Source organism: Symphalangus syndactylus, chromosome 2, assembly GCF_028878055.3.
Source record: "Symphalangus syndactylus isolate Jambi chromosome 2, NHGRI_mSymSyn1-v2.1_pri, whole genome shotgun sequence".
NCBI lineage: Eukaryota > Metazoa > Chordata > Mammalia > Primates > Hylobatidae > Symphalangus > Symphalangus syndactylus.
This window is the reverse complement of record NC_072424.2, coordinates 89,277,408-89,289,594: the sequence shown is the minus strand read 5'-3', so window position 1 is coordinate 89,289,594 and position 12,187 is coordinate 89,277,408. Positions and strand designations below refer to the sequence as shown.

At 38.0% G+C, this 12,187-nt stretch overlaps 1 protein-coding gene across 8 annotated transcripts in view; it reads left to right on the top strand.

The window, feature by feature from the left end:
• The window catches only part of REV3L (REV3 like, DNA directed polymerase zeta catalytic subunit), a 186,778-nt gene that overhangs the window by 59,681 nt on the left and 114,910 nt on the right, over positions 1-12,187 (top strand). For all 8 annotated transcript variants that reach the window (XR_010118720.1, XM_063630973.1, XM_063630980.1 and 5 more), the window contains one exon: positions 7,549-7,738. Coding sequence is in view for 7 of the 8 variants with exons in the window: in XM_063630973.1 (XP_063487043.1) it covers positions 7,549-7,738 (190 nt within the window). In the remaining variant the exon portion in view is untranslated. The remainder of the gene's footprint in view (positions 1-7,548; positions 7,739-12,187) is intronic.

The following is a 12,187-nucleotide window of genomic DNA, read 5'->3' as shown; positions in this document are numbered from 1 at the left end:
ATTGTTGCAAACCTTTAATTTCCAGAGTTCTGAAAAAGTTGGTTTTGACAGTTTTTGCCAGTGTTCTTGTTGCTTTTATGGAGGAACAGATATTGAAAGGTCCTTACTCAGCAATTTTGTAAATGCCTCTTTTCAGTCCTCTATACTTTTATCTACATCCTGCCGCCAATCTCTGATCCAGCCTCTCGTTACTTGCCTGTCTCTTATATTTCCACTGGATCCTTGGAACACTGGTTCCATGGCTAATATGCTTATATTATCAGATTTTCACTATTAGCCTCCCTTTCTTGCCTGGTAGCCCTTTCAGGGCTCTGTCTCTCACATCTCACATAAATCAAAATACTCAGTGCCTCTCTTAAATATCAGTATTCCTCAGGATTCTTGCCTAGGTCCCTTCTCTTGTATTGGGTATTGGATATTCTCCCTGAGAAATCTTACCCAATTGTTGCTCATACTGGCAAATCTATCTTCTTCTCTAGCCCAGATGTCCTTCTTAAGCTCCATATCTACATGTGTTTCATTTAAGTATCCCTTTGGAAATTCTATAGACATGTAAAATTCTATAAATGCAAAACAGAAGTCAACCCGCCCCTCTTTTACAGTTTTCTTTGAGTGACATTATCATCCATCCAGTTGCCTAAGCCAAAAATGTGAGTCGTCTTTGATTCCGTCTGCCTTATCCTACTCTCAAATTCCAGTTACCATAGCCTCTTGATTCTACTTCCTAAATCCTTGACCTTTTCTCCACCTCTACTGACATCTCGACTGAATTCCTCCAGCAGCCTCCTAAACAGATTTTCCTTTCTGTAGTTCTGTTGCCAGTGTCGCCACAATGTGTCCACAGGGAACTTTATAAAATGCGAATCTGTACAGGTTATTATTAGTACATGCATGTGCGCACACACACAAAAACACAGACTCTCTCTCACACACGTACACTGTTGCTCTCTCTCTCATACTCTTTTTCTTTCTCTCCATTGCACTCCTTGTTTCATCCCACCTACACTTTTCCTATTCCCAGATGCCATGTTTTTGTTGCTGTCAGGTTGCTGTACATACTGAAAACATTCTTCCTCATTTGCTTGGCTAAATCTGATTCATAGTTCAGATATCAGCTCAAATGTCACTTCCTCTGGTAAGCCTTCCTAGATTCTCACAAGTCTGAGTTAGATACTTGTGGATATAGCCATAGGATTTTGTACTTACTGAGCACCTGTCATACCATACCGTAATTGCCTATTTATTCATCGTTTTCTCCAAGTAGACTATAAAGTTAGTGGCTTTATAGTCATGATGTTAGTGGCTGTGTTATAAGCAGCCTGTCGTTTAGCACCGAACGTTGGGTCTCCACCAATTACTTGAGTAGAGAAATTATGACTACATTTATGAATAAAGGAACCAACTATACCCTGCACTGTATATACAAAGATACATTAGACAAATGTATGAATAAAATAGACTTTTGAAACATCTGGTATTTCAGGGATATAGTTTCTCTTAGTAATGTGGGATTAATCATTTAAAGCCGGTGATTCTAGATAAAGTTCTGTATATTTTATTTGAAGAAATAAAATGGCCTAAATGTGAAACTCCAAAGTATTATTTACAAATCAAAGGAGAAAATGAAAGGAAACTGTTATATATTATGCTTGCTTTTGCCTTTTAAGTTTCTAGGTCATTTAAAAGTAGGTAAATTCTTTCTTCCTGCCTTTTGTTTACACAAGTTATATATTTAGTGGGGGGAAATAGATATATATATAAAAGAATCACCCATCACCTGGTCTCATGTACTATGTTATTTTATAACTGATTTTCATCTGACTATAAAGACATCATAAACATTTTCTTATACTAGGAAATACACTTAAACATCTTCTGTTGCTGAGGTTAGCAAACTTTTTCTGTAAAGAACCAGAAAGCACATATTTTAGGTTTTGAGGGTTGTAGGGTGTCTGTTGCAACTGCTCAACTCTGTCTATAGCAGAAGCAGCCATAGACCATTCTAAATGGCTGTGGTGTATTCTAATAAAACTTTATTTACAAAATCAGGCAGGAAGCAGGATTTGCTACAGAGCCACAGAGCTATTATACAGATGTAACATAATTTTACTTATATCCCTATTTTTGAAAATTTAGATTATCTTCATTTTTTTCACTATTGTTAGTCATACTCACCTCACCTTAGTATCTGAATCTTTGTGTACATTTTTAAGTTTTTCCATAAGATAAATTCTGAAAATCTAATTTCCGAGGCTAAGAGTACATCCTTACAACTTTTCTTTTTCCATGAGAATAGATAATTTAACACTTTCTGTGACTGAATTTTGTTTAGTTCGTTTTGTGGTTTTGTGGAGATGAGAAAAGAAAGATGGAGTAAAATTTAGAAAGACAGAGGCAAAGAAAGACTGGAAGGAAACAGATCGAGTTAATGATAGTGATATAAAATTTGAGATGTTCCAGGAAGAAGAAAATATGAAAATTTTTGTAAACGTAAATGTTCTTGCTCACATACCAAGTTTTTCTGTTTTATAGCTCTGTTGAGGTTTGTTTAAAACCTTGTTTAGATTGAATTTGAGATTTGGGAGATGGGATATGCAAATTACACAATGAGTATTTCTTATTCTCCTAAGATACTCTTAGGCTATCACTATTTTGATTTTGTGATTACCCATCAGTTTTAAAAAAAAAACTTTTCTATTCCAGATGATGATGGAGAAAGAAGTATAATTAATTAGAGCAGAGATTGGCAAACTACTATCCGTGGGCCAAATCCCTTATGTTGCCTGTTTTTGTAAATGAAGTTTTATTGTAACACAGTCATGCCCATTCACTTAAGTATTGCTTACAGCTGCTTCCAGGCTACAACAGCAGAGTTATATAATTGTGTCAGATACAGCATGTCCCATAAAGCCTAAAATATTTACTGTCATCTTCCAGAAAAAGTTTTCAGTCCCCCAAATTAGAGGAATGGTACATTTAGTCTTTGTGTTTATCGAAACTGGATCTACAAAAATACCCCTAGTAATTTTGCTACAAATAGGCTAACAAGATTTCAGATGGGCAATTTAGAGACCAAATCAAGACACCTAAATTGCAGAATAAAATGTTGAAAAATGACATTAAGAAATGTTGGGATATAGAGGACTTAATGTTCTGTTTTGTTTTTGTTTTTTTGAGATGGAGTCTCACACTGTCTCCCAGGTGCATTGGTGCGATCTTGGCTCACTGCAACCTCCGCCTCCCGGGTTCACGCCATTCTCCTGCCTCAGCCTCCGGAGTAGCTGGGACTACAGGCACCCGGCTAATTTTTTGTGTTTTTAGTGGAGAGGGGTTTCACCGTGTTAGCCAGGATGGTCTTGATCTCCTGACCTCGTGATCCACCTGCCTCAGCCCCCAAAGTGCTGGGATTACAGGTGTGAGCCACCATGCCCAGCCGAAGACTTAATGTTTAGTATAATTCTGGGTTCCGTGAAAGATGAAATTCAGAGCACCCACATACTCCTTGTTGAAGAGGCATCTGCCTTTTGTTATGTACTTACACACAATGGGAAATAGCCAGCTCCACAGAGTTTTGCCATGGTGTCAAGTTTTGGTGGCTCTTTTTAAAATAACTTTTGCAGCTTCTGAATTAGGGAACATCAATCAAATTGGAAAATTCAAACTCTGAAATTTTTGAAACCTGTGTACATGGGCTTGTTCTCCCACAGACGATCTTATTTCTCTTGGACTTGTCTAGCTTCAGTTTGCCATGATAGTAAGAGGGAACCTTCAGAGGAGGGGAAGGGGAGTTGTTGTTTAAAGAGTATGAAGTTTCAGTTAGACGTGACGAATAAGTTCTGGATATCAGTTGTACTGCATGGTGACTATAGTTAGTAATGTATTATGTACTTGAAAATTGCTAAGAGATTAGATTTTAAATGTTCTTACCACAAAATAATAAGTATGTGAAGTGATGGATATGTTAGCTCGATTTAATTATTTCATGGTGTACACATATCAAAGTGTCATGTTGATATGTATATGTACAATTTTTATGTATCAGTTTACCTTAATAGAGTTGAAGGGGTAGGGATATTTTCTTTCCTTAAATCTATATGTTACCTAGAAATACCTAATACCCTGAATCCTTTAAGAATCCAAAATCATTTAGTAGATTTCAAAATACCATAACTTTCACTAATTTTATAAAAACATTCTTGAAGGCATCTTGTATGTGGAACTTCTAGAAGTATAGTGGAAAAGCGCCTAGACTGAAGTCACAAGTTCTTACCTAGACCACTAACTAGATGTTGAAAAAAGCGGGGTTTCTAGTACCAGCTACCTACCTCTGGACTTCTTTTAGGAGAGAAGCCTCTAATTTTAATGCTAAATCCACTGATTTGGGGGCATTTTCTCACAATTTAACCTAATCCTAACTAACGGGAGTTGTAGTAGACTAGTTTATCTCTAAGGACTTTACAGCTCTGTATCTCCACATCTCCACACATTTGTGTGAGGTAGAGCTAGTGGAGGGAAATAAATAGAAGTGGTCTGTATCTTGTCAAGATAAAGCAATGCTATTACAGAACTACAAATTTTATGGTAATAAAAGACATACTATTTCCAGAAAGCAGTTGACTCTTGTGTTCATTTTTACACATTTCTCTTTCCTTATTTAACTTTTGAGTTTCTTATTTTATCCTGTTTCTTTTATTTTCTCATATCATTCTTCTATATTAGAGCCGTTAGTGCTATGCCAAGAATTCCTTGTGTTGTGGTTGTTCTTCAGGAGGTTGTTCTTGAGGAAGGGTGATGAGTAAGGCACTGAGCCATCTCTAGCTGCAGGAGCACTGGAGAGAGAGGTACTTCTGTATTGATAGAGTGACTACAGATTTGGATGGCACTTCAGGTCATTCAGGGTAGGAAAGTGCAATATGCTGGGGACCCTTCTCAACCCCACACACCCATGTCCTCCTGTAACCTTGATGGTAGTTATATTAATTGTATGAGTCCCCTTTTTTCGTGGATGTGTTTCTTCAGATATTCAAAGGCTTTCACATCATTCCTTTGTCCTTAAGCAGTTATTCTGTTTTGTTGTGGGTTCTTTAATTCATTTAATAAATTTTTTTTTTTTTTTTTTTTTTTTTTTTTGAGACGGAGTCTCGCTCTGTCGCCCAGGCTGGAGTGCACATACCATGTGTTTTTTGTTGAGTTCTGGGGACATAGCGTTCATTTGAACACAATATCACCTGCCTAAGAGTTTGCCATCAAATGAGAAAATTAGATAAGGAAACAGGCAATTATAATAAAAAATAAAAACTGAGGAATTAAGGAAGCCAATATTGACTTTTTAAAAACATTGAACCAGCATGGTTAAATGGAAAGAGCATTGGTTTTAGGTTTTGTTGATCTGAATTCTATTGCTTAATAGTTATGTGACTTTGGGAATGTTAACCTCCATCAATACGGCAAGATTTTCCTAATTAGAAATACATAGGTAAAGCACTTACCCTATTACCTGCTGAGTAAATCATTTCTTCCTTTTTCCTAAATTGTACATCCCAAAATTTGTTGTAATTCTGAAGCCTATAAATAGAAAGGTAATTCTTCTGGCCCCTACTTCACAGGAGATGTGAAAAGTGGATATAAAATTATTTTTAAGACACTTTGTGAACACTCTGCCCATAAAGAAACTATTAGTACAATCCAATTTTGTAATTGTTTCTTGTAAAATTTACCCAAAATTCCATTAAGATATATTGACTATTAAACAAATGTCTTAGGAATTTACAGTATTGCTTGTAAAATATGGCATTGCACTAGTAATTCTGTAATCACTGGTCTTGCATTTGTCAACTTAAGAGGAAATACTTCACTGTCTTCCCACCTCCCTCAGCCTGTAGTTTAGCATACCAGTTACTGTTAGTCAAATTGTGGTTTTTGTCCAGAAGAGTAATGGTTATAACATTTATTCATGAGATATTTAAAAAGCATTCAAGTAAGTCATCAGTGAATTGATTAAATCTATTTTCCTAAGACTCATTAATATAGTTTGAATGTTCTCTATTTGAAGAATTGAAAAACTATAAAATTTAGGAATTAATACCATGTTGTATTTAGAAATGAAATAGCCAAACTGGAAACTGAAATTGGTATAACAGCAACACAATTTGTAATTTTTCAAAAGCATGACAGTTGGTAGTTCAAATCAGAGTATTACAGTTTGGAGAATCAGATCTTGTTTCATTATGTGACTGATCTTTCTAATTTTGCTATGCTTTATGTAATAACTGTTCCAGATTTATTTTTCTGTCATAAGTGTACCTTAAAAATAAGAGAAGCTAATGTTATTCTTTATAAGAAATGCAAACATTAAGATATCAACACAATGTAGAACTACTTTCTGTATATTTTATATAAATCATTCTAAATCATAAATGGGAAATAGTGATCAAACAAATATTTACGTTCCCACCAAAAGAAAAGGCCCAGTGAAGCAGAGTGAGCAGGGATAAGGGGTGGGGAAGAAGCCTGAGGCTTGTGTTGGCAGGAGCAGCACAGTGAGAGTGGGTGACAGCATGAGAAAAATGGATGTGTTCTTCCATCACTGCTGTTCTCCTCTCTGTTTGGATTAGACAAATGGCACATACCCAGGGGGAACTAGGGACAATGCTCTGAGGACAGTAACCACTTCCATACAGCCCTGCCAGATTCATGAGAGCAATGGTGCATCTGATTTTTGTTGCCGTTGTTGTTACTTAACCTTGTCATGGACAGATTATCGTTTCTGTGGCATTTCTTTTGTGGGTTCTCACTCATATTACTTTCTTTATTATGGCTGTGCTGGATTGTCTGTTGGCAAGTCAGCACCATTTACCCCTTCTGCACCTTGACTGATACACTGGTTTTCTGAGAAGTGTGCATGTTGGCCTTTTGTCTCCCCTTGTTCTCTACCACCAAATATAACATTTAGATACTCCGAAATCCATTATAGATAATTGATCTGTAGAGATTTTGTTTTGATTTGGTTTTGTGGTTTTTTTTCCTTTTAATGGCAAAATTTCATTTTTACCCTCCTTCCCACGGCAATAGCAAAATTCTACACACTGGAACTGCTTTTACATTCCCCTTTCTCCCAGAGCTGCCTCTCTTTTAGGGAAGGCTCTTGTTTGAAAACATTAATGCCAAGACAGGCATTCATTGGTTTATTTAGTAAACTTTTTGTGAATTTTTGTAACCTTCATAACACTGTGCTAAATGGTATTTATAGATGATTCAGTAAAGTACACAAGACTAGTTGGATTATGAGGGTTAAATAGTCAAAATACTTTCATCAAAACTACTGTTTAAGTCATACTATTATACAATGCTTGTGTTTACAAAATGTTTCCAAATGTTCTGTTGTAAAATGTAGTTAATACTGGTTACTTTCAACTATGGGTTAATTTTTTTCAACTCTTCCCTTAGATAAGCTGTGTTGCCATTAGAACATTTAAATAAGTTTCATTCTGAGTTTTGTATTGTTAAACTGTGTCTGGAAACTAAACTTTATAATGTGTTACATTTTAGGTCAGAAGACATGTCTTCATCTACATGGCATCTTTCCTTACCTCTATGTGCCATATGATGGTTATGGACAGCAGCCAGAAAGCTATCTTTCTCAGATGGCATTCAGTATCGACAGAGCACTTAATGTGGCTTTAGGCAATCCATCTTCCACTGCTCAGCATGTGTTCAAAGTGTCATTGGTATCAGGAATGTAAGTATATGATAATGTATTTTATAATTTCTGTTTATATTTATGTTGCTATTCTATTTAGAGGAAAACATATTCAGTTGATAAACTATTTATTTTACTTCTAGTCTAATGGAACTGTAGTGAATTTCTTGCTGTAACTTTTTAACATGAATTTTTATGGCAATGAAAGGTAGAGAGTCAACAGTGATTTTTGTTGTTTCCTTTTCCATTTCTCTGCTTCCTAGAACTATAGAAATTCATTAGTAATTCATATAGTAATTTATTCAGCAAATATTATTAAACACTTTTTATGTGCTAAGCACTGTTCGAGGCATTTGGGATATATTGCTGAACAAAACAAAGAGCCCTGCCCATGTGGAAGTTACATTCTACTATGGGAAACAGATAGTAACCAATAAATACAACATTAAATTATTTGCTATATCATAATTAGTCCTGTGGAAGGAAAGAATCTATACAAGCAGGATAAGAAGGATCAGTAGTGTGGGGTAAGGAAGTAGACTAGTGACAGTTTTAGAGTAATCAGGGAATGTGTCATTGACAAAGTAACAACATCTGAGCAAAGACCTGAAGGAGGTAAGGGAGTAGGAACAGCATGGAAGCCAGGTGACTAGAATGAAAGAGTAAAGGAGAGTTGGACTAAATGAGATGAGAGAGATGAGAGGATAGAGATTGTGAGGACCAATGATTCTCAAAGTGTGGTTTCCATACTTTGGTTTCCTAGTATCACCTACTATCATTAGCTTTACCTAGTTTTACAGCCATGAGAATATACCTCTCAGATCTCCAAATACACAGAGAATGAGTGAATGGCCCCAGCTACTATACACTCAATTCCAATCTGTCACTCCACATGAGCTGCTTTCCATAGGCTGCTCTTACCCTATGACTGAACATGGCAAAGATACTAAAGCAGGTCTGTAAGACATCCCTCTGTCCACTTGAGATGAGACTGGTATATAGGTCTGGTGGCTATGCCAGCTTCTTCTGGCTCCCTTCTCATTTTCTCTCACATTTGGAATTTACTTCTTGGAGGACTCGGACTAACACACCTGGGAACTTGGTAGAACTACATTCTTGGGGCCTAGCAATTTGTGTGTGTGTGTGTGTGTGTGTGTGTGTGTGTGTTTTAAATATATGCTTTTATTTTTCCGTGATTACAAACACAACTGAATATCAAATGCACAAAGTAAGAATTATACGGAGAAAAAGTCAGATACGTTCATATATATATCACCTTTTCAAGGCTATTTCCATCCAGAATAACCTTGGTTTGCCAGGGCAAATAGAAAGAAGTCACAAAATCTCCTTTAGTCAAATTTGTGTGTTTGCTTTCTTCTATAATTCCAATACCTCCACCATCAACGACTTGAGATAGTTGCCAAGGTGTTATATAACCAGTGCCAGCGTCTCCATTCATTCTACAACGAAGGCTGTCACTTCACATTTGGAAGGTTGTACAGTGGCCAGGCAGAGGCGCTCCTCACTTCCCAGACGGGGCGGCCGGGCAGAGGCGCTCCTCACATCCCAGACGATGGGCGGCCGGGCAGAGGCGCTCCTCACTTCCCAGACGGGGCGGCCGGGCAGAGGCGCTCCTCACTTCCCAGACGATGGGCGGGCAGGCAGAGACGCTCCTCATTTCCCAGATGGGGCGGCAGGGCAGAGACGCTCCTCACTTCCTAGATGGGGCGGCCGGGCAGAGGCGCTCCTCACTTCCCAGACGATGGGTGGCCAGGCAGAGGCGCTCCTCACATCCCAGACGATGGGCAGCCAGGCAGAGAGGCTCCTCACTTCCTAGACGGGGTGGCGGCCGGGCAGAGGCGCTCCTCACTTCCCAGACGGGGCAGCCGGGCCGAGGCGCTCCTCACATCCCAGACGATGGGCGGCCAGGCAGAGACGCTCCTCACTTCCTAGACAGGGTGGCGGCTGGGCAGAGGCTGTAATCTTAGCACTTTGGGAGGCCAAGGCAGGCGGCTGGGAGGTGGAGGTTGTATCGAGCCGAGATCACACCACTGCACTCCAGCCTCGGCAACATTGAGCATTGAGTGAGCGAGACTCCGTCTGTAATCCCAGCACTTCGGGAGGCTGAGGTGAGCGGATCACTGGAGGTCAGGAGTTGGAGACCAGCCTGGCCAACACGGCGAAACCCCGTCTCCACCAAAAATACAAAAACCAGCCAGGCGTGGTGGTGTGCGCCTGCAATCCCAGGTATTCGGCAGGCCGAGGCAGGAGAATTTAGGGGAGGCCGAGGCAGGGAGGTTGCAGTGAGCCAAGATTATGCCGCTGCACTCCAGCCTGGGCAACAGAGGGAGACCGTCTCAAAAAAGAGAGAGGGAGGGAGAGAGAGAGAGAGAGAGAGAGGAGAGAGAGAGAGATCCAAGATCTGGCTTAAACTGGAAAGGATTACTTAAGCAACTGTATTAATAATAGATTGTAGGGGGACAAGAATAAGAGCAGGGAGAGAATTAGGACATTAATCTGGGTAAGAAAATATGGTGGCTTGATATTAAGGTAGAAAAGACCAAGGAATTAAAATTAAAACAAAAAAGAAAATAGTATGGCTTGAACTAGGGTGGTAGCACGGAAGTAATCATCAGCTTTTGGATCTATTCTGAAGGTTAAGTTAATGTATTAGATTTGCTTTGTGACTGGGTAAGGGTTGTGAGAGAGGAATCAAGGTTGACTGCAAAAATTTAAGGGTGTTCTGCTAGTAAGATGGAAGGTGGAGGTAGAGTCAACTGACAGGAAAGATCTGGAGCTCATACAGGAACATTTGAGTTGTTTTATGTCTGTATGAAATCCAAGGGGAGACCTTAAATCTCTGCTTCCACCTTAATCTAGGCTTTCCTCTGGACCATGATAGTATCATTTTAATTGAATTTCCTTCTGTTTTTATCTCATTCCAGAGCAGCAGAAGTACTCTTCTTATACTGTAAATTTAAAATCATTTAAGAATTCTTGAGTGGCTTCATATTGTTAATAGAATACAATTTAAACTTCTAGCCATAACCTATGTGACCTCACCCCATTTACCTCTGAAACTTTGCTTTCTGTATTCCATTCAGAAACAGTGATCTTCTCTCAGTTCCTCTGCCATCCAAGTTGTTTCTCCCCTAAGTTCTTTGTATGTACAATTTTCTTTCCTTGAGTGTTCTACCCTTCCCCAATCCTCCAGATCATTGACCTCTTCAGAGAAGTTTTCTTTGACTATCCCACTTAAAATAAGGTACAATAATAAATAAAATAAGGTACAATAAAACAATAATAATAATGCCCTACTTAAACTTATTTTAAGTAGGGCATTATTACTATTACTGTTTTTATTATTCTGTATCTCAGCCCATTATTTGTTTTCTTTAGCACTTAATACAGTTTGCAGGTATTTTAATTTTTATTTATTTACTTAATTTTTATGTGTTTCTTCCACTAGCATGTAAACTGCATGCTAGTGCACTAGCATGTATGAGATGGCTCAGTAACTATTTGGTTGGATAAATGAATGAGGTGAAAGTTTACACTCATCCTATAACAGCAGCAATTATGTTAGGGATAATTATCTACTTTATCTTTTAGTTTTGTTTATTCTTGATAGTTTCTAATAACTTTCCTATATATATCCTCATTTCAAAGTTAAGTCTCCGAACAGCCCAGTGAAATACATAGTCATTTATCTTCCTGTATTTTTGTATTTGTTAAAGACATTGCCACATTTTTGAGAGTAGTTGAGTTACAGATCTGGATACATGGGGCAAAAGATGAGCTGCTCACTCTAATTTTTCATGGCAGTTTTCTTTTTTCTTCTGATTTTTTGGTCATTGTCTTCCCTAGATCCCCTTTTTCCTTCCCATTCATTCTACCTTCTCTAATTCCTTTACTCCTTCAATTTTTCGTACTTCTTTAAGTTACATAAAGTTGCATCTAGCTACCAAATTAACATTTACATGAGGTTTAACTCTATTCTTTTTAGACTATCACTATCCTGAGGCTGAGTTAAGAGATAGGATCATGACCTTGGGCTAATTTCTAGGATTCCTTCTCACTCATGATTTTAGAGAATCTTCTATAAAGAGATTCTCAATCCATCAAAATTAATTTTAGGTGAGATTTTTCACTATTCACACTTATTTTCCTTCCTATTGATATACCTAAGAAACTAACTCTAATTACGAGATATAGTTTTTTAAACATGAAAACATCTGCTTTCATACTCCTCCATTCTACTTTTTTCCCCCGAAGAGTCTCCCTAATGAGGAATTCTTTTGGCAAAACCATTCATCTGGCTGAAGATAACCCATGTTTCCAGACAACTACCTTTGTATATATGAAAAATACCATAGCAGGAAAGGGCTACAATTAAGGTTGAATTTGCCAGTGAGAGAGAATGGTATCATTTATGTAATGTGTCTTTCTTTAACCGATTCTTCATGGCAACAAAGTAGGGTGAACAGC